This window comes from Lacerta agilis, chromosome 11 (assembly GCF_009819535.1).
Source record: "Lacerta agilis isolate rLacAgi1 chromosome 11, rLacAgi1.pri, whole genome shotgun sequence".
NCBI lineage: Eukaryota > Metazoa > Chordata > Lepidosauria > Squamata > Lacertidae > Lacerta > Lacerta agilis.
Genome location: NC_046322.1, coordinates 54,611,566 through 54,633,295, shown reverse-complemented (window position 1 = coordinate 54,633,295; position 21,730 = coordinate 54,611,566). Strand labels below are relative to the sequence as shown.

At 43.5% G+C, this 21,730-nt stretch overlaps 2 protein-coding genes across 2 annotated transcripts; both read left to right on the top strand.

The window, feature by feature from the left end:
* The first annotated feature begins 2,848 nt into the window (after positions 1–2,848).
* On the top strand, positions 2,849–6,624 carry ISCA1 (iron-sulfur cluster assembly 1). The gene is made up of 4 exons (XM_033164344.1): positions 2,849–3,006; positions 4,257–4,310; positions 5,498–5,603; positions 6,267–6,624. Exons 1-4 carry the CDS (start codon positions 2,926–2,928, stop codon positions 6,413–6,415), a joined length of 390 nt encoding a protein of 129 aa, XP_033020235.1. The 5' UTR covers positions 2,849–2,925; the 3' UTR covers positions 6,416–6,624.
* Positions 6,625–13,023: 6,399 nt separating this feature from the next.
* Positions 13,024–19,080, top strand: LOC117054750 (protein starmaker-like). Its single transcript, XM_033163801.1, has 3 exons — positions 13,024–13,062; positions 15,390–16,650; positions 18,763–19,080. Exons 1-3 carry the CDS (start codon positions 13,024–13,026, stop codon positions 19,020–19,022), a joined length of 1,560 nt encoding a protein of 519 aa, XP_033019692.1. The 3' UTR covers positions 19,023–19,080.
* The last annotated feature ends 2,650 nt before the right edge of the window (positions 19,081–21,730 follow it).

The following is a 21,730-nucleotide window of genomic DNA, read 5'->3' as shown; positions in this document are numbered from 1 at the left end:
TAAAAAAGAGAGAATGATGTCCTCATATAACAAGTCATCCGGATCGTTCCTACAGGGCAGTTGGTGGTAGAATGGCCTCGTGGTGGGAGGGGAAAGTCCAGTAAGAGCAGCCTGCTCCCCTCTTGTACTGTAAACTGTACAGGTATTCCAGTTGAAGCTAATAATTTTTCAGTTGGTTTGGATTTTCAAAGGATGTAAAAGGTTTAGTAAATCGGCTTCACTGACAATCTCTGATCTGGAGAAGATTAGTCAATGCAAATCAGGTGGACAGAAATCAGAAGTTACTCACCCTTGGGATATCACTTTCCTGCCAGCATGCATCCAAGTGTGTGCTGTACTACAGCACAGACAATTTCTGCATTTGGTTGTACTTCAGGCTTTTTTCTCACAATTCCTCAGACTACATTTAAGTAAGCGTCTGAGCAGTTGACCTGCTTTGCGGTGCTTGTTATATAATTTGTGTAAGTTTAGTATGTTTAGTCACTGGGCTGTATGTAGAAATCTCTGGTCAACTGATGGAAGTATAAAAATTACCAGTACTGTGAAGCATTTCTAATCACACATCCCCAATATCTTTACATCATAGTAGAACTTGGTTCTGTTTAATAGGTTTTCACACCACCTTTGACAATGCCCTCAAAGTAGTACCGGTACAAGTAAAACCTTGTTCATATAAGCTCCTTTATGACCCAGCAAACTGGGTTTCTTCTGGAATCTATGGTTCAAAGATAGCTGTAGGATAAAGGATGTCTGTTAACAGCAATCTGCCCCAGTCTGGTGTCTTTTAAATATTTTAGATCACAACTCCTGTTAGCCCCAGCCAGCATAGGTGGTGATCAGAAAGAATGGAGCTTTAGCCCCAGACAAGGCACTAGGTTCAGAAAGGCCAAGTTCCAGAACCCAGAAAGGATTCCCGCTCCACCTACATCAAGAATAGTTTAGCAGGTATTGCAAACTGGGTCAAATAACTTTTTTTTGCATATCCTCATCTTGGATGGATTGTGCAAACTAATACAGGGACTGCTTTCTGGAAAGCTGCGGGAACTAAAAAACAACAGCGGACCTGAGGAAATGGAATCAGTCTGCCAAAACTTAATGATGCTGAATTCATGATACTGCAATTGGCAGTGGAGCGTGGGTGGCTCTGTGGTCCAAACCACTGAACTTGGGGCTTGCTGATCAGAAGGTCGGCAGTTCAAATCCATGTGACGGAGTGAGCTCCCGTTGCTCTGGCCCAGCTACTGCCAACCTAGCAATTCGAAAGCACACCAGTGCAAGTAGATAAATAGGTACTGCTGCAGTGGGAAGGTGAACGGTGTTTCTGTGCGCTCTGGTTTCCATGACTGTTCTGTTGCGCCAGAAGCGGTTTAGGTCATGCTGGCCACATGACCCAGAAAGCTGTCTGTGGACAAACACTGGTTCCCTCAGCCTGAAAAGGAGATGAGCGCCACACCCCATAGTCGCCTTTGGGGCCCTTTACCTTTTTACTGCAATTGGTCAAAAGGCCTCCCAGTTAATTTATTCAACAATTCTATTGAACGAGACGCCAAATTATGTCGGGCGGCCTCTTTAAAAAAGAGGTGCAGCTCATTCCACCTTTACTCAAAGGCTTGTCTCGCTGCATTGAATGGGATTTATTTCCAAGTAAAGTGTAAATATGGTCTGAAGCTCATTTATTTCCAAGTAAAGTGTAAATATGGTCTGAAGCTCAACATCAAAAAACTAAGATCATGGCCACTGGTCCCATCACCTCCTGGCAAATAGAAGGGAAGAAATGGAGGCAGTGAGAGATTTCACTTTCTTGGGTTCCATGATCACTGCAGATGGTGACAGCAGTCACGAAATCAGAAGACGCCTGCTTCTTGGGAGAAAAGCAATGACAAACCTAGACAGCATCTTAAAAGCAAAGACATCACCTTGCCGACAAAGGTCCGTATAGTTAAAGCTATGGTTTTCCCAGTAGTAATGTACGGAAGTGAGAGCTGGACCATCAAGAAGTCTGATCGCCGAAGAATTGATGCTTTGAATTATGGCGCTGGAGGAGACTCTTGAGAGTCCCATGGACTGCAAGAAGATCAAACCTCTCCATTCTGAAGGAAATCAGCCCTGAGTGCTCACTGGAAGGACAGATCCTGAAGCTGAGGCTCCAGTACTTTGGCCACCTCATGAGAAGAGAAGACTCCCTGGAAAAGACCCTGATGTTGGGAAGATGGAGGGCACAAGGAGAAGGGGACGACAGAGGATGAGATGGTGGGACAGTGTTCTCGAAGCTACTAACATGAGTTTGGCCAAACTGCGAGAGGCAGTGAAGGATAGGCGTGCCTGGCGTGCTCTGGTCCATGGGGTCACGAAGAGTCGGACGCGACTGAACGACTGAACAACAACAAAGTGTACCAAAGATTGATGCACCCCAAAATAAAAGAATGCAACCTGGGTTTCCGACTGATCTCAGTGCGTGTGGGGGGAAGAGTTTTAAATAAGACAAAGCAAATGTTTTGTTTTTGCTATTGTTATTGTGCCAATTACGTCACCCTGAGGGTATGTTTGCTCCGCTTATACTATTACACCTCCGCCCATAGACTAATCCCGGCGACCCCTCGGCCTCGTATCCCTCCGCAGTGGGCGAGCCGCTCTCCTCTAGGGCCGTAATCGAATTCTTCCCGCCTCTCCCGCTCCTCCTCTCTCCGCTGATTGGTCAGCCATCCTGAGAAAGACGTGGGGGGAGGAGAGAGCACGCGAGACGCCTCTTTCACGGCGGACTTCCCAATGGCCCGCTGCGTACCCAATAGGAGCGAGCCATCCTTTAAGCTCCCGCCCCCTCCAGTGACGCCACCCGCGCGCCGTGACGCCGAGCTGTGCGTCGCTCCGTCCGCCGTGTCCATGGACAACCTCGGAGGACGGGGCTGAAAGGGCGGAGCGGGAGAGATGGCCTCTTCCATGGTCAGAGCCACCGTTCGGGCCGTGAGCAAGAGGAAGATTCAGGCCACTAGAGCCGCCCTTACACTGGTCAGTCCTTGAGGGGTGGGGTGGGGAAAGGGGGGTGCGCGCGCGCCTCCCCTTCGCTTGGGGGCGGGGCTTCTCGACCCTCCGCTGGCCGGTAAACAAGAGGACTGCGCAGGCGCAGTTGCGGCGTGTTCTTGCAGGCGACGTCCGGAGGGGCTGTGAGGGGGTCTGGGGGAGGGGCAGATCTTAGAGGCCACATCACGAAGTGTGGGTGGCAGGCAGAAGTTCGCGGGGTGAAGCGTTTCCCCTCGTCGCCTCTGAGATGCCATTCGCCACAGGAGGGAGGGAGATTTTGAGCTGCTCCTCCTGCAAGTTATCTTGCAGGGCCCTTTCATGCAGTCTCGTGGGTTCCCAAGCCTTTGTTTTAAAGGAATTTTACTTGGGAAACTTGTTTCCGCTAAGGTGGACCTTATTATTATTATTATTATTATTATTAATAAATTTATTATTTATACGCTGCCCATCTGGCTGAGTTTCCTCAGCCACTCTGCCAACAGAATATTCAAAACACGATAAAACATCAAATATTTAAAACTTCCCTAAACAAAGCACATAGGGCTCTTCAGACAAGTTCCAGCCACTGAATATGTTACGTGCAACCATTGAAGATGTAGCCTAGTCATCCTCAGTGTCTGATCATTGGAATCTCTCTTTCTTTTTACAAAGTGGGGGAAGAATATGAGAAAGGATTATTTTTTTTCATAGGCCAAACCCAGTATGAGTAGCATGGCATGTTTTTTCTTCCTTCCTTCATAAACCCTCTTCTCGTACTGTATTCTGGACAACTTCTTTGAGGAATGCATGCAGGGGAGCAGGATGCTAGGTTCATCCCTTGGCCTCCATGTGTCTGACTCTTCTCTCTTCCTGCCAACTTACACAGATTGGTTGGGTAGTCAGCAACCATAGTCAGTAAGGCAAGAACAAATATGGCTTGTTTTGTCACCCGGATTAGATATAACACTGTGCCCAAGATTGCGGTTTGTTCTTCCTATTTGGTAGCAGGAAGGAGCAAAGTAGTCAAAATCAGTGTGTTCTTCATGCTAAGCCATTAACTATGGTTAGCATATACAGATTGTGTCGTTGATGTCATGGACTGGCATCCATGACATCAACCACACAATCTGTATATGGAGGATGTCAGCTTGGATAGCTCAGTTGGTTGGAGGTGTCGGAAAAAAACAGGTTTTGATTAAAGATAACAAGACGCAGCTGAGTATTCATCTAATCCAAAGCTATTCCTAAAAACCTTTCAGACCCCATCTGCTGTGCAGAAGATAAAACAACTGCTTAAAGACAAACCTGACCATGTAAGTAGAGATGGAGAGTATGCCTGACATTACTCATCTGTTTAATATTCGTTTACATGTGCTGCTGTTTGTTATAGTTCTAGGAGAGTGAATGATGGACTTTGTGTTTTAAATTTGAAACTACTGTATACTAATCTTGCAACTGCATGTTCAACAGTGGAGAAAGGCAATGCTGTTCCAGGTATAATGGTTTTAGAGTGCTGCATGTTGATAGTGATGAAGCCTCACTGTTGTTTTTTCACATGTATTAAAAATATAGTGAAACGTGCTGAGCTTCTTGATATCATGTGAGAATGTCTGGAACAACATGCGATTCATTCATTATTAAGTACATTGTCCCAGTCCTCAAAAAGTTAGTGCTGTTGGGATGTATCCAGTTGTGTCCCACTGCTGCTAGAAGGCTCTTAGATCCAGAAAAAGCTTCCATTTGAAAGCAGGAAATGAGTGGATTGCTTGCTTGCAGATTCCATTGGGGAAGGGCTGAGGTTCAGTGGAAGAGAATCCATTTTATATGCAGGTTCCATGTTCAATCCCTGGCATCTTCAGTTAAGGCTGGGAGAGAACCCTGTCTGGAGATCTGCAATCTTTCAGTGTAGACAAGATTGAATAGATGGACCATGTTCTGACTGTATGACAACTTTCTATGTTCCTGTAGCCCCCTGCACCACCTCCTGTGCTGTTTCAAAGGGTATTTCAAACTTCTGCAGAATATTTTGGGGAACCACCACTTCCCTTTTACACTTAGACAAGCATCTCCTGGATCAAAAAACCTATCAGCAGGTGGATACAGTTGGATGCAACTTATGAAATCTACCGGGCTTGAATCATGCACAAATTGTGCAGTTGATGTCACTGAAACTTAATTACCTTTTCCTGATTGGGAAACCAGAGTATGTCAGGCCTTCGTTTCTATGCAGACATGAAATTTTAGTAGATTAATTGACTGTTGCCTTGTAGGCTTGCTGTATTAACATTCTGTACCATTAAAAAAAACACATTTTTATATTTTATAATTCTACTCTGTGCAGCAGTGTAAATGTCCCAATCATATTAGCTGATTTGTATTAAAAGCAATAATTTGGTGAGGTTATGCATGTTTGAAAACAATTTCTATTTCTGCTGATGTTAAGAAATTTTTAGATTAATTAAAAATGTTTTCTTACTGGTTTTTTAAACTTATGTTTCAGGTAGGCGTTAAAGTTGGTGTCCGTACAAGAGGCTGTAATGGACTTTCTTATACACTAGAATACACAAAATCAAAGGGGGACTCTGATGAGGAAGTAGTACAGGATGGTAAGTGTGTTTTGGTATCCCAGAGATAATTGTAAGTCCTTTTTTACTCCTCTTTTAAAATATTGTTAATGCCATATAATCACAGTTGTGCAGGTTTCTCACTAAACTTGGTGTCTGTAAATTAAAAGGTAACCCTAATCCACTTCATTGATAACTTGACTTTCTCTCAAATAAACTTGGTGCTGTCGCCAATCAGACTTGATTTCTGTAATTAGCCATTAAAGGTCCAGTATTTGAATGTGCTTCTTATGTGGTAAGTTTCACATACTGGAGCAGCACTTCTAAGTTTATGCTTTGAATCACAGCTCTGAATGGACAAAAATGGTCCATCAGAATTGAGACCACCAAGAGATTGAAAATAAATCACTAATAGATGGCATCAGCTCAAGCTGACTAGAATTATGCTGAATTATGAAGAAAGCACTTTTTCTGCAGTTAGAGCAGGGAAACTATGCAACGATTCTACAAAGTTAAGCCAAGTAATCCAGAGCTGGGGGCAATCTAATTTGTGGAGGGGGGTGTTAAACCGTAGTGCAACAGGCCTGAGGTGTTTGTAGCTTGTCTGGGTGAAATAATGTGTTCACAAATATTTTGCATTGGGGGGGGGGGGGTCCAGAATTTGCTCTCTTTCAAATCTCATAATTGTTTCTTCTTTTTGTCAAGGTGTTAGAGTGTTTATTGAAAAGAAAGCACAACTCACACTTCTAGGAACTGAAATGGACTATATAGAAGACAAACTGTCCAGTGAATTTGTTTTCAATAACCCAAACATCAAAGGAACGTGTGGTTGTGGAGAAAGCTTTAACATTTAAAACACCAGGACTATAACTTTTAAGACCACAAAACTGCTTTCTGAAGTAATCACTCGGTGTGTGTGTTTTCATATCTTTAGGCTTTGTAATATACGGCTGCCTTTCCAGGAAAATAAAAGCACAGTGTTTTGAAAGTGTAATCTGTGTGTTAAATTCTAACCCTTGCATATTTTGGGTTTAAGAGTGTGGAGAGGAATTGGTCTGCAGAAGCTCAGAACACTTAGGTTTACTGTAAGATACCTCTTCAAATTTCAATCTTCAAAAAGCTCCTGTCAGTTCTTTGCAAGACTGAAAAATATTGTATTAAGGCCATATGGCTACTTTTTAAATCTTGGATGGGAAGGAATTCAAGTACTGTAGGCTTAACATTAATGCATGCTTTAAGGCTAAAATATTCCTAGCACGTACCAGAATTTTACAAAGTTTTTTATTTTTAGTACTTTTTCTTCAAATGTTAGTCTGAATTTTGAGTGGCATATGATCTAATAGAGTTGAGGTGAGTCACAGTGCAATCCTAACAATATCTACTTTGAAATACTCTTGAATTCAATGGGATTTACTCCCAAGTAAATAGGGGACGCGGGTGGCGCTGTGGGTTAAACCACAGAGCCTAGGGCTTGCTGATCAGAAGGTTGGCGGTTCGAATCCCTGCGACGGGGTGAGCTCCCGTTGCTCGGTCCCAGCTCCTGCCCACCTAGCAGTTCAAAAGCACGTCAGAGTGGAGGAGATAAATAGGTACCGCTCCAGCGGGAAGGTAAGCGGTGTTTCCGTGCGCTACTCTGGTTCACCAGAAGCAGCTTAGTCATGCTGGCCACATGACCTGGAAGCTGTACGCCGGCTCCCTCGGCCTATAGAGCGAGATAAGCGCCGCAACCCGAGTGGGACACGACTGGACCTAATGGTCAGGGGTCCCTTTACCTTTAAGTAGGGCTAGGATTGCAATCTAATCTGCATTTCAGACAGCATACACATGCAGATAATATGCCCCCTCTTCTCTCCCACTATCCTATGTTATTCTAAGAGGCATTAATAATTTTTGGTTGCCACTAGGAAAGTCACTAATATTTTAAGGAACAATGCAGTCACTGTGATTTTAAAAAAGGTAACGCAGAAGCCTGTGGGTGTATCTCTGACGTTGCTTGTTTTAATCAGTTTAAAAATATTCTGAAGCTAATTCTAAAACCACTCCCTACATTTCCTAGGTCTAGATATTTTATTGTATTTTTATGTTCCTGTCAAGCAGCAGAGGACACTTATTTTTTTCTGGGTGATGTGATTTTGTTACCCTAACAGCTTGTGGCCTGAGTTAATTTTAAGAAGTCTTCAAATTTCAACCTAAATAAGAACAAAACATCTTACTTGTAAAACCAACTTCGAATTTTGATAACGACTGTTCAAGTAGGGAGGGCGGAGTAATTTCTTTTTTTTAAAAAATACTGTTTTTATTTTAATGAGATTTATTCTGTTTCATATTATGAATGATTTTTTTTAAAGCCTGTTTATATGATCTTTCAGCTAACATACTGTTGCACATAAGAAGGTGGCTGTTTTATTAGTTTGAGAAAACACAGAGCCATTTTTTTCACCCCAGTATTTCATAAGGCTTTGTAAAAACTAACGTTCTAACGCTGGCAGTTATCTTATATAGACAGGCATTCACACTGGTTGTTGTGAGAGGGATATACAGTGTTTGAAGGGTGGTACATGTGTTTCAGTGCAAGATTACTTGTGCAATAACCTTATCAGTTGCCACAGTTCTACCCATTCAGACCTTGGCATTTAGGATAAACATTGGGAGTGCAGGAATCTTAACTGTGAGGACAGTTCGGCAGTGGATCAAACTGGTAAGCTGTGGAATCCCTGCCTTGCAGACTTCCTTGAAAAAGCTCAAGGCAGGCTTTTCCTACGTAGTAAATTAAATGTGCAACTAGGTAAAGGACCCCTGGACAGTTAGTCCAGTCAAAGGCAACTCTGGGGTTGCGGCACTCATCTCGCTTTCAGGCCCATGGAGCCTGCATTTGCCCACAGACAGTTTTCCAGGTCATGTGGCCAGCAGGACTAAACCCAACGTGGGTGGCGCTGTGGTCTAAACCACTGATCCTCTTGGGCTTGCTGATTGGAAGGTCGACGGATCGAATCCCCGCAATGGGGTGAGCTTCCGTTGCTCGGTCCCAGCTCCTGCCAACCTAGCAGTTTGAAAGCACGCCACTGCAAGTAGATAAATAGGTACCTCTGCAGCAGGAAGGTAAATGGCGTTTCCGTGTGCCTTGGCACTCGTCATGGTCCTCCGTGCGCCAGTAGCAGTTTAGTCATGCTGGACACATGAGCCGGAAAACACTGGACAAACACCGGGTCCCTCGACCTGAAAGCAGGACTTAACCATCCAGGGGTCCTTTACCTTTTTTACCAAATGTGCAACTTAAAAAATGCTTGAAAGAGGGAAAAGCGTTTCTGTGCAACTTTGGCATGTTGGCGCACTAGAACTCATGTGCATCTTATGAAACAGTATGTTGGAAGATTCAGGACTCAAATTTTTCCAAATCGAGGTTTGGGGTTTGTTTCCTCCCAAACAAACCAAGAGCAGTCGCCAAGGTTTGTTTTCACTTAGTGATCATGGTTGGTTTGAAGGAAACACATGAGGCTGGGTTTGGATGACAAGAAGTTAGACTCTGGCTTGTTTCATTTGGTGTGTCAGTAACAGGATTGAAGAATAAACACTACATAGAGTGTGCACCAGCCAGTGTGAAACTCACTCACATTAAACCATGGCTTAATGTATTGTGCAAACCAGGCCAGTGACTAAAAGCATGTCTGAGACTCTTAGAACCTTTGCTTAGGACTGCTGCATTTCTACCCTGTGGAAATTTTGGGCTAGTGCAATCAAAAATTCCATATGGAGAAACAGCCCCAGTATTTGACTGCTTCTTAATGAATGAAGAGAGGACACTGAATGTAGACAGTACTGTGTAAAAATGGTATTGATGTACTCTTATATCTTAATATTTTTAGAAATGTTGTATATTCTGTGTTTTATGAAAGTGTGCACTTCAGTACTATGAAAGTACATTGTATTTAAATACCTAATGCGCAAATTGGAAATACTTTTTGTTAGCAGTAGCTTAAGAGATTGTAACTATTAATCATCTATCATGTGTGCAATAATGTAATGTTGACATGTTGTAATAAATATTACCTTTTGCTAAACATGGAAAACACGTTTTGTAGTTTCTACATCAAATCCTAAATGAATTTTTTAGATTCCTGCTTTATTTTAAGGATCTTTACCTTACACTTCAACCAAAGCAAGGCTCCTCCCAGCATGGCTTTCAAGTATCTGTAAGACAATCTCTGCCCTCCATTTTATAATCTAAAAGCAACACTCAAGGAAAATGGGTTGGTAGGGAGGAGGAAAAAAAGGAAACCCAATCACTAGTTCTTAGTTACAGAGTTCTTGTAACAATGAGTCAGAATCGAAAAAGTTAAAAGGAGTGGAGGAGCCAAAAGTTGCTGCTCTCTCGGCTGAGCCAATTGTGAAACCCTGCACTCCCATCTCCCGCTGCTTTGTTCTCGTGGTTGCTTTGTGTATTACAGTGTAAAGATTCGGGGGTTTCTAGGGATTTAATAAAGACATCGCATCAACCTCAAGGCACACGCCCCATAAGCCTGGCTTCTAATAAAGGCGCATTAGCTAATTCCAACGCCGAGCAAGTAAGGCACACGCAAAGCTAAATAAACATCAAAACTTTGGGGCCGGGTTGTATTTTGGCATCTAAAACTTCTGGCTCAGGATCAGGGCCGGATTTAGGTTTGATGAGGACCTAAGCTACTGAAGGTAATACATGTCCAACTGTCCTTTGTCAACAATAGTCGCTGTTTTCTGTGCTGAATGTATGCTATATGGTAATTTATTGACCTAATAGGTATCTAAAGCCATTTGCACATAACAAAATATGTAGTTTATCAAAGTAACACAACACAAAACACTGCAGCTGTATGTAGGTTTTATTTTATTTATTTTTTATCTTATATTTTGGAAGTGTACATGCAGGTTTTTGGGGGCCTTTAAATTTTTGGGGGTACCCCAAGAGAGTGGGGCCCTAAGCTAGAGCTTGTTTAGCTTATAAGTAAATCCGGCACTGCTCGGGATCCCGCGCAGCGAGTAGCGACGGCAGGGACAGGCCGAGTGTCACTCTCCACTGGAAGGTTGGCCCCTAAGGGAATCCCGAGATCCCTCGCAGCGCAACGATTTTGCCGGTCCAGGCAGCTGCGGCTCCCCGGGTCTTTTCTCCTGCCTCCTCGGTGCATATATATCAGGCGCCGGGCTCCGCGCCTCTTGCATTTGGCGGGCGGGACTCGGCGCGCCGCCGGGAGCACCGTTTGGAGAAGGGCAATGCTCGGATCGGTTTCCTACAGCCCTGCTCGCGGCCCGGAAACGATGCGACGGCAGATGCACCCTTGAAATAAGCAGCAGCCCCTGCCCGATTCCCTTCCCCGCATCCGAGCGTCATTCCTCCGTGCCCCCCGCCGCCCTGCAAGGAAAAGTTGTGGCGTGATAATGGGGTCACTATGAAAACGCCGGCAAAACCTCTCCCCGCGCCGACGGGGGCGCGGCGGCCGGCCTCGCAACACTTGCTGACCCGCTGCTGCTGCTGCTCTTCTGGGTAGCAAGATTTGCTTCCGATCGGGCTCCCTTCGGGCCCGTAAAACCCCAGCGCGGATCAAGTGGATCGGCGCCTTCTGCAGCGCCGACTCGCCCCGTCTGTTTCTTGCAGCCGCGACTCTTCTGGCTCCGCCCCGTCACCCAGTCTAAGGATTCAAGGCTTTGTAAAACGCTGGAGAAAGAGTCCTTTGCCCTTACCCTGTCAGTATTTATTTATATATTCAATTATATATTTTTTTCTATTTGCCCCTCTAGCTGTGATTTGGTTTGTTTTTTGGCAATTCACAACATGTTAAATCCAGTCGAAGTGTCATGTTCAAGAAAAGCCAACATTGCGTTTAAAACAATATGAAGCAGCAGCTAGAATTTCCCCTGGCCTTGTAGCAACATTAAACTTCAAGAAGTCCATGCTGCATATCGCTCTTTGTCTTTTTCTCCCCAGAACAGTTGTTTTGCATTGTCAGTAAAGTTCAGCTGTGATGAGTCAAGCTGAGGATAGCGAGGGAATAGAGGATGGGGAGAATAATGAGTTGCCAGTATTTCCCTTCAGCTACCAAGTGAGTGATTCATAATGAAAAAGCAAAAGAGAATTCTGCAATCGCTTCCACTTTATCCATCTTTTAAATTTATCTATAGCTTTCCTTTTTGTTTTGTTTTTTAATTTTTTTCTTTATCAGAGTTGGGGGGAAATAAACAAAACACTTACCTGGGAAACACATGAAAACCAAAGCATGTAGATACTAAATTCAAAAAAGAGGTTGTAACTTTAATGGCTAAGAGACAGAATTATTACTGATTTGTTGAAAAAGAGGTTTTAATACACACAAACACACACAGATTATAATGATAAAATTGGCAACATCTCCATTGTTGGGCTTTCCTTAGGAAATCTCTTATTCATCAGTTCTATTTCTCAGTCATCAGGTAAGGATAGTTCTCTGGGTGACTTAAAATGATAAAGCTAATCTAAAAATATATATATCACAAATTCCAGATCAAACTTAATTCTAAATGGCACCATTTGTAGTGTGAAACCTGTCAATTTCACAACTGGAGAGACTAAAATGGCTTGGGAGCCAGTTACCTAATGGAGCCACTGCCCCTGTCCTGTCCTACCTGTCCTTTGTGACCTGCTAAGGAAGCACTTCTGATAATAACATCAACACACGAGATCAGAGAACCCATTACTCACCAAAGGGCCTTCTGGGTAATGGCCCCTTGGTTGTTCAACACCCTCCTGCCCCCAAGGTTTGGCAGGCACCAATGCTGTCTCTCTTTGGGTGCCAGCTTCTTCCACTCGCTTTGAATATGTGTGCAGACGGCCTGCACAGCAAGATAGTGATCAGTGTTTTCTGTGTTTTATTTTTCCATTCTAACTTTTTTAAAAACCGTTTTAACTGCATCTTATATTTTGTTGCATTCTAGATTATTACTGGAATGAGATCATCTATGGTGAAAATAGGGATCTAAATCTCAGAAATAACAACTAAATAACTAAATAGCTAAAATTGTAGCAAACACCCATTCATGCAAGAGCCTAACAATACACAGGAGAAAACCAACCATTAATTCTGATAGTTTCATATTGCCACATATTGTGTTATAGAAGCTGTCACCGTTTTAAATCTGGTTTTAGCTTATTTTGCTTTTAATTACCGGTATATTTTGAATGTTTTAATTAGTTGATTTCAACTGGGTTGGTTTTGTTTTTTTATTGATAAGTTTTATTGTTTATTCTTTTTGCAAAACTTTGAGGTTTTATTACAATCAAGCAGTATATAAACTTAATACTTGGGTGTAATCCAAGTTATCTAACCTCTCTATGCTATATATTCAATTAAAAGGTGAACGTGGGAAGCCCTATTTCAGGCCTTTTCTAAGGGAGATAGTTTCAGATTTCTGCCTTCCAGAGCTCAGTTGTTTTCTTTTTCAGCAAAGTGAAGCTGAAATGAGTCCAGATGATGAGCCAGCCAAGAGCAGCTGCAATGTAAGTGATTCACAATGAAAAAGCAGCAGACGGTTCTGCAGTTTTTTCTTCTCACATTTTTCCTTTAAAAAGAAGATTTATAAAAGCAGAAAAAGGAATTGCCAGTAGGACCAGTGGTCAGGGATGGTGGGAATTGTAGTTCAGCAGCATCCATGGAGAGTCATCATTCCCCTCCCCCCTTCGATCTGGTGTTTTTCAGATGATCAAACAAGCCGGTTGTCACAAGCTTTCTAACATAAAATGTGAAAAAATAAACCTATGCTGCCAATACTCGTGGTAAATCAGTATACAATAAGCAGCACAAAAACGGCGCACACAAATCTACCAAACCATTCCACGTTCTGAATTCTATATTCCAAAGAGAGAGCAATGCAAGAAGTCTAACAAAGAAGCCACAAACAGAAAACTCATTCAAGTTAGTGCAACAGGACAATTTCAGTCTTTAAATTTCTTTAGCCAGGCTCCTGTAGATATTGATGAAAATAAGTCCAGTCAGATGAAATATCAATGATGATACGCACAGATGTTAATTGATGAAAGCAAGTCCAATCAGATGAAATATTGAAGATGTTACACACAAAAGTTAGGCAGGGTGCCAGCGTTTGTCCCCTGTTTCGCCCATGGACATTTTGGGGCTTCTTCAGTAAATTCTTTCCCAAGATTTACTGTATTTTCATACATACACTGGTGGGATAAATCAAACCTTATTAGTATTAAAACATACAGTGCAAAGGGTATCAAAGTTTGTAAATAGTGTCTGAACAGACAAATACAAAAATCCATACTTACAATTTACATGTTACATCTCATCTTAACTAGAACATCTAGTCTCCTTCTTCAAAATATTCTTTATCAAGGATTTGGTACATTTACACACTTTCACTGGTGATATAAACCAAACCTAGTTAATATTTACACATTCATTATATGAACAATCAAGAACTTAGCATATGAAGTGTAAATATTGATTCCTGTATTCATTTATCTTTTCAGTAATGATATAGAAATTCTTGATTATTCATATAATGAATGTCTGACTGGACTTATTTTCATCAATATCTACAGGAGCCTGGCTAAAGAAATTTAAAGACTGAAATTGTCCTGTTGCACTAACTTGAATGAGTTTTCTGTTTGTGGCTTCTTTGTTAGACTTCTTGCATTGCTCTCTCTTTGGTTGGACTACCAATATAGAATTCAGAACGTGGAATGCTTTGGTAGATTTGTGTACGCCGTTTTTGTGCTGCTTATTGTATACTGATTCTAACATAAAATGACTTCAAAAGCTTTCTCCAGCCTGAACATCTCAGTGATTGATACCAAGTGATTGATACCAAGTAGCATTAGCATGTTAGCAGTTCACGTAATAAACTCAGTAGCACAGCATTCTGGCTAAACTACTTTTATTTACATAAAATACACTCGGAGCATTCTGACTCAGCTCCTTCCTCTTTCTCACCAGACAGCAAAGAGAAAGAATGAAGGACAATAGTCCCACATCATGAAAACACAGTAATCCAAACAATCCTGTCTGAAAACATACACCATCATGTGATAGACAACAACCTCATGACTGCAAACACAGAGCAAGAATCCTAACACAGACACCAGTGTACACAAACAAAACCACCTCCTCCCCCAAAATGGAGAGAGAAACCCAACAGGCCCATGCTCAGTGGGTATGGATTGCTGTTGAGGGGTGGGAAATTGGTAAGGGGGAATAAAGGGAGCTGCTGGGACCTTGAACAAAAACACTCTGCACTGTAGCAAGCCCTCCTTTGTTGTTTCCTTTTTCCTTTCCTTGCATTCAAACCATTGGAAGAAGTGATAAGCTGAACCCTGATTGCTCCCAGCCTGGAATACCTGGAGAGCAGGGATGGATAGCTCTCCGGATGATGCTGAAATACAACTCCCATGAGCCCCAGCCAGCATGACAAATGAACAGGGGTACGTGGGAGCCTTGCTCTATATCTCCCCCAGGTCAGATGTATGGTTGGTGACCATAGTGGGCAGATACTTTTTAACAGTGGCACCAGGAGGGTGGAACTCCCATCTCTTCCTTTAGGTTCCAACCAAAGGTGCAGCATTCTCCCGGAGAGCTTCCGGGGCACACTGAGAGATTACTGTTGCTGCTGTTTCTCGATTTGTTGCGTTGTGCGTTCCTGTGCTTATTCGGTTTTATTGGTTTTTGTCTTCATTCCTTTTGAGCACTGCCGTTAACTGGCTTGTAGAATCCATAGATCAAAAGGTAGGGTAGAAATGTTTAAATCTATGACTACATGCCTCTGGCCATTGCTTGATATAAGGGCACCGTGTCTTTTTTTGTGCAGGTGTCAGAACTGATAATGACCTCTGGAAGTGTTAAACAAGGGCAAGCAAAGCATGTTGGTAGGCTGCCTTTTATGGAGAACCATGCATCTCTTTTCCATGCCATCCATTCAATCACAAAATCTATTAGACAGTTTGGAGAGCATGAAGGTGGCATAACCTTGAAGGTCACAAAACGTCATCACATTGACCTTGGCGCATCTCAGGAAGAGGTTGTTATAAAGGAAGATCTTGATTTGGCTCAAGATTCACAGGTTCTCGATGAAGACTCATTGAATCCTGTTATGGTTACAGATTCACAGGATCGCGATTTGGCTGAAGACTCAAAAGATTTTGATTCCACTAAAGATTCACAGGATTTTCTCTCACAGGAATCTGACTTGGCTAAAGATTCACAGGATCTTGACATACGGGATTCTGAGTTGACTAAGGACTCACAGGATCTTGATGCACGCGATTCTGAGTTGACTAAGGACTCGCATGATTTGGATAAAGACTCACAGGAACGTGATTTGACCAAAGACTCGCGTGGTCCTGAGTTGGCATACGACTCCTGGGATCCTTACACATGGGTTCTTGAGTTGGCACAGGACTCCTGGGATCCTGACTCCTGGAATCCTGGTTTGGCTAGAGGCTCATGGGAAGTTGACTCCTGGGATCCAGATTTGGTTAAAACTTTTCTTGACTCTGATTCGAGTTCAACTAAAGACTCACAGGATACTGATTTGGCTAAAGACTCACAGGATTCTGATTTGGCTAAAGACTCACAGGATTCTGATTCCCAGGGTCCTGATTTGACTGAAGACTCACAGGATCCTGATTTGACTAAAGACTCACAAGATCCAGATTCATGGGATCCTGATTCAACTAAAGACTCGCAGGATCTTGATTCGGCAAAAGATTCACATGATCCGGATTTGACAAAAGACTCAAGGGATCCGGATTTGGCTAAGGACTCCCGAGAAGCCAGAGATACTTCTGCACCTGTGCCTCCCAGTCAGTCTAAATTAAAAAGCAAAAGCGTTATTTCTAGAACGCAACAGAAACGTTACCTCATAGAACTGCCACCAGCACATCTGCTTCCTTACCTGGTTTTAATCAAGAGGGTCATGTCCTTGCCAATTTCCGCCATTCAAAAGCAGTGTATTTCGGGAGAGATATTGTGCAGAATACAGTATTTTACACTGAAACTGCAAAAGAGGAAACTACTTTCTCGGCCTGCATTAGCAGAACAACCCACTCATAGGCTACCAACAGTTCGAGGTTAGCAAATTTTATTCAGTTAAGTACAGTACAAGTAGGAATGAAGGGAGCTCTTAGACTCCAGTACAATTTACAGCATAGTCAAATGAGTAGGATTAAGTCAAAGTATAGAAATTTAAATAGTTTATGGTTGGCAATGGAAAAAGCATGAAATGAAGACTCCAGGCAAGCAGAGACTGGATGTTAAAGCTTTAGTTCAGATCATAAACATGACCATGAGATGGACTTTCAAAACTATTTGGGCCTGATTGCTACCAGGATGAAAGCATCCACCACTAACACCAGTTAATATGTAGCAGATTCACCCCGCTCAGTGCCCCCAGTTAAGTATAACAGACCCACCTCATGGTACTTCAGCTAAATGAATGTCTACAATTTACAATTTCATGAGCGAGGAGCACTTTCTGAGGTATTCCAATTAGTATTACAAACCCAGGGGGTCACCTCACCCCTTGTTACTGGTTTGGGAGTCTTCTTTTCTTAGAAGAACTCTCCCCTCCTGACTGAATTGAGACCCAAGTAGACAGTATCCTCACAGCTTCCACCTCTCCTGACTCAAACTCAGCCCTCCAGTTAACTCCTGTCTGTACGTATACTTTCCCAGACACTCAACCCAGTCTTCCCATCTAAGCTGTGAGGCTCTTTCCTCTTGCTATAGTCTTCTCAGAACCAGTTCTCCCTCAGACAAATCCTATTTCCCATCTCCATCCCTATCTCTCAAACAGAACCCTGTCTCCCAGGACCTCCATACACATTGCACAGGCTTGCGCCCCAGGGAGGTCACTTCACTACTGCTAACTTCGCAGTTTGACTTCACTCCCGGAGGCGAAATCCATTGTCTCTCTCAAGCAGACAAATGCCAACCAGATGGGGTACCTTCACAGGTTGCCCCTCATTTCCCTCTACAGCACATGCAGTAACCGCCTTCTTGACGACCGTTGGACCCACTCTTGGTCTTGTCTGCTCAATCCGCCAGAGCCTGTCTTCGCATGTAGGGGAAGTCTCCAACCCACTGAGACCCATCAGCCACCCTCATCTGGTTTAGCCAGCCAGTCGAAGCTGTTCCCAGGGTGTGGCCACTGTCGCGTGCCAACAGCTTCCAGGAGCCACAGGTGGGGACAGCCTACCCTAGAAAGAGCACAACATGTCCCCCACCAGAGGTACTGCCCCATCCCCAACATGCCATACAATCCTACTAAACATATACAGTGGATGTTCGGGTTACGGACGTAATCCGTGATGGAGGCACATCCGCAACCCGCAGCGTTCGCAATTTAGCGCTTCTGTGCGAGCGCCGAAACCCAGAAGTAACCCGTTTCGGTACTTCTGGGTTCAGCGCAGAGCGCAACCCGAAAAGACATAACCCGCAGCAGCCGTAACATGAGGTATGACTGTACTGATCAATTAATCAGCTATAAAAGCATCCCTTCTTAACTGGGCAGCAGGGGAAATTACAAATATATTATTAGTAGCAGTAATTGTTGCAGAGGTAGTAGTGCAAGTGGGAGCTGCAACAAAATGTTGTAGTATATCATCTCTCCTCAACAGGAGTGGTCCTATTCCAGGGGTTCAGCTAACCAGACATGACCACCTCCAGGATAATGTAAGCGGTAAACAGCAGAACCAGGCCACTTCCTTTCCTTCCTTTCCCTTTCTCCCATTTTCTGTTTTTGTTTTCCAACAAGTACTCAACATTCCACGCCTACTGGGCATGCTCAGTCCTCCTCACTGGGCTATGTTTGGCACTCTTGGGGTCAGCTTAGTTACAGGTAGGTAGCCGTGTTGGTCTGCCATAGTCAAAACAAAATAAAAATAAAAATTAAAAATAAAAATTCCAGTAGCACCTTAGAGACCAACTAAGTTTGTTCTTGGTATGAGTTTGTTCAGGTATCTGAAGAAGTATGCATGCACATGAAAGCTCATACCAAGAACAAACTTAGTGGGTCTCAAAGGTGCTACTGGAAGGAATTTTTTTATTTTATTTTGTTTTGAGGTTGGCTTGTCTTGGTTTGTTTGTTGTTGCTTTTTAATCTGTTTTTGCCATACCTCCCCCCCCCCCACACACCTTTTGAATAATAAAAGCAATGTTTGCATCTGTTGTTTTCTTTTAAGAAACAGGCTATGTAACTTTTGATTGCCTGAGGGATCTACAGTGGAAGTTATACAAAGGCATCGCAAAACAGAAACCCAAAACAATTGGCGTGGAGAGGAAATCGTCTTACAGCTACGGAGTCACAGGAACCACATTTGCCAAGTTTACGGAGTACGTCCTCCCCTTGATCCCTAAGGACTGGATAGTTGATGACTCTCTCAAGTTTTCTGAGAATATGGTTGTCCTGTTTGCACAAAACAAAGACTTACAGGTATCATGAATGGAGAGCAGTGTCTGACAGTCTGGAGAAAATCTGTCTGAAATGGCATTAAACACTTTTCGGTTTTGGGTGAGATGTGTGGTGCTACTTAGCCATTTGTGCCTGTGGGCTTTTTGGCATCTGCCATGACCAGGAACGGGGTCAGATGTTGTGGGACTCCAACTCTCATCATTGCCAGTGGTCAAGGATGATGAGAGTTGCAGTCCAGCTACATCTGGAGGGCCACAGGTCCCCCATGCTAGACCAAGCATAATCCTTTGCTGCTGCCTCTGCCTCTATCATGTGACAATCTTGTGTTTGGTTTATTAACACTTCTCTGTAGGGCCACCTGATCACTGAAAGACCTCGCCTTTTTACATTCAGAAATATTTTGGATCTGGCTGCAGCCACCTTCAGTGTAGTTGCGCAACCAAGGGGAGAGTTTGCTGTCCTCATTTCCCTTCTGGAGAATCAAATTGCCAAAAATCTGCCTAGCTGACCCCAAACAGAATCATTGTTTCTCCCATGACTTGCTTCAGCTCCACATGTATATATGGCATCATATATATGAGGAGGGCACTGAAAAGGGCAGAGTGAAGAGACACTGTGATATATCAGCATATTGCATATTTAGCTGCTGATATATCGCAATACTGAAAACCAGATACCGCCCTACTCCCTACATATAGGTGTTTGTTTTAAGAACTTAACACTGTAGCAGCCATGTCACTTACAAACATGTTGACTAGTTTGTTATTGAGAGAAGTTCCAATGCTAGCTTATTCATGGAGTACCGTAAGTTCTACTTCCTAGGCAAGTTTCCTTTGCAATGAGTAGGGAGTTGGGGCTCAATGACTTCTAAGGGACCTCCCAAATATATTATTCAAAGTCCTTGAGTAATGAACATGACGGAAGCAGTACATTGCCTGGAAGTGAGAGGCGTCATAACTTTGTCATGTTACTGATGGCCTGGAAAACTAGAAACATAGCAATTCATATTGCAACTTAACCATCAAGTTCCAGAGTTATCATTAATAATCTGTTGATGATCAAAAGTTATTTAATGGATGTTTCATTATGTATATTTTTACACTTGAAGAACCATGGAGAATCTTCCTTTAAGGTGTTGCTGCCCAATCTAACAATCTGCTTTGTGATGCAGATATATAAAGCAGCAGGTGCAAAGAGCAAAGGCAATAAAAAGTGTAAATAAATCAACGTAACTGAATCCCAGACTAGCACAGAATAGTTAAATAAAGCCATCCATCATGCTGCAAGGGCTAGAGTCAAATCTCAGAACCAATAGTGTCTTGAATTGGCCACAAGATGGCAGCAGCCTCATGTCATTCCTATGCAGAACCACCTTCGCTCTCTTAAGCTTTTGTGATTGCACCCATGCTCAGCCAAATCCTATGTGGTTTGCTGTACTTATGGCCCTTAAAGTCAGTGGCCTTTGAGACACGCCAAACCAAATAAGATTGGTCTGATCTCAAAACATCTGGAATGTCGCCGCACTGGCTGATACAGCAACTCAGGTTACAACAGCTGCACCCTGTAGAGGCTTCTGCCACTCAGATGGGAGAAATGGGGGGGAGGGTCATGGCCAGGCTACAAGAGAAGGGTCAGTAATGGATCAATTGCATTGGGTGCCCCAGTGCCACCATAGAACATTGACTTGAAACTGTGAGCTCCAAATCTAAAAAAGTGCATCTGATTCAGCTGTGTCTAGTCTTGTTTGCTTTAAGTCAGGGGTCGGCAACCTAAGGCCCATGGGCCACAAGCGGCCCATGGACCCCCACTGCCTGCTCTGTCAGCTCCCGTGCGCCGCGCTAAACCAGCGGGGAGCAGAGCAGGGACCGCTTTCCGCAGCGCTGGCCAGCTTCCCATTGGCTGCAGGAAGCTCCTGCAGCCAATGGGAACCTGCACACACCTCCTCTATGCTGGAAGGAGCGCCGGAAATAGCGTTTCCACATGCATGCACGCGCACTCCGGCCCACCGCGTCTGCAGGACCGTGAACTGGCCCAAGCCACAAAAACTTTGCCAACCCCTGCTTTAAGTCCTTGACCCTCTTTCTCCTGTATTGTTCGTGATGAGGAGGGGGTAGCAAGCAGAACGGGGTGGGGTGGAATAAGAGAAAAGGTGTGGCTCTCTGGGTCATGATTGTGACTCATCCTATCATGGGATGAGAAATCTCCAACCCTGAAGATCGCAGACCAAACCTGGCCCACCGGTGGTTCAAATTTGGCCTGTGGGACTGTTTTTATGAAACCACACCCACCTGCCCCACACATGACAACACAGGTGATGTCAAGAGACGTGACTGCTGCGTGGATCGGAAGCTGATGCCTGCAGACATTATACTTTGGACCTCCAGGACAGATTTCCCTCAGTGCTCACAATCTTTTTCAAAATTAGACATGACTGGACCTAATGGTCAGGGGTCCCTTTACCTTTACGCAATATATATCTGTGAACCGCCCTGAGACCTCTGGGTATAGGGCAGTATATAAATTCTAGTAGTAGTAGTAGTAGCAAGAAGAAGAAGAAGAAGAAGAAGAAGAATAAGAAGAAGAATGCAGGTAAATATTGAATATAAATTCAATAAATATTTGTGACCCGCCCTGTGACCTCCAGGTATAGGGCAGTATATAAATTCAATCAATCAATATAAGCCCTGGCTGGCACAGTTGGTCACATGGTGCAATACACATGCAATTTGAATGGCAAT

Bases quoted from the DNA above. Each gene is read 5' to 3' on its own strand.
- ISCA1 (XM_033164344.1), top strand. From the start codon at position 2,926: ATGGCCTCTTCCATGGTCAGAGCCACCGTTCGGGCCGTGAGCAAGAGG. The intron at 4,311-5,497 runs GTAAGTAGAGAT...CTTATGTTTCAG, and splicing joins TTAAAGACAAACCTGACCAT to GTAGGCGTTAAAGTTGGTGT. The intron at 5,604-6,266 runs GTAAGTGTGTTT...CTTTTTGTCAAG, and splicing joins TGAGGAAGTAGTACAGGATG to GTGTTAGAGTGTTTATTGAA.
- LOC117054750 (XM_033163801.1), top strand. From the start codon at position 13,024: ATGAGTCCAGATGATGAGCCAGCCAAGAGCAGCTGCAAT. The intron at 13,063-15,389 runs GTAAGTGATTCA...TTTTTTGTGCAG, and splicing joins CAGCCAAGAGCAGCTGCAAT to GTGTCAGAACTGATAATGAC. The intron at 16,651-18,762 runs GTTAGCAAATTT...TTTTCTTTTAAG, and splicing joins TAGGCTACCAACAGTTCGAG to AAACAGGCTATGTAACTTTT.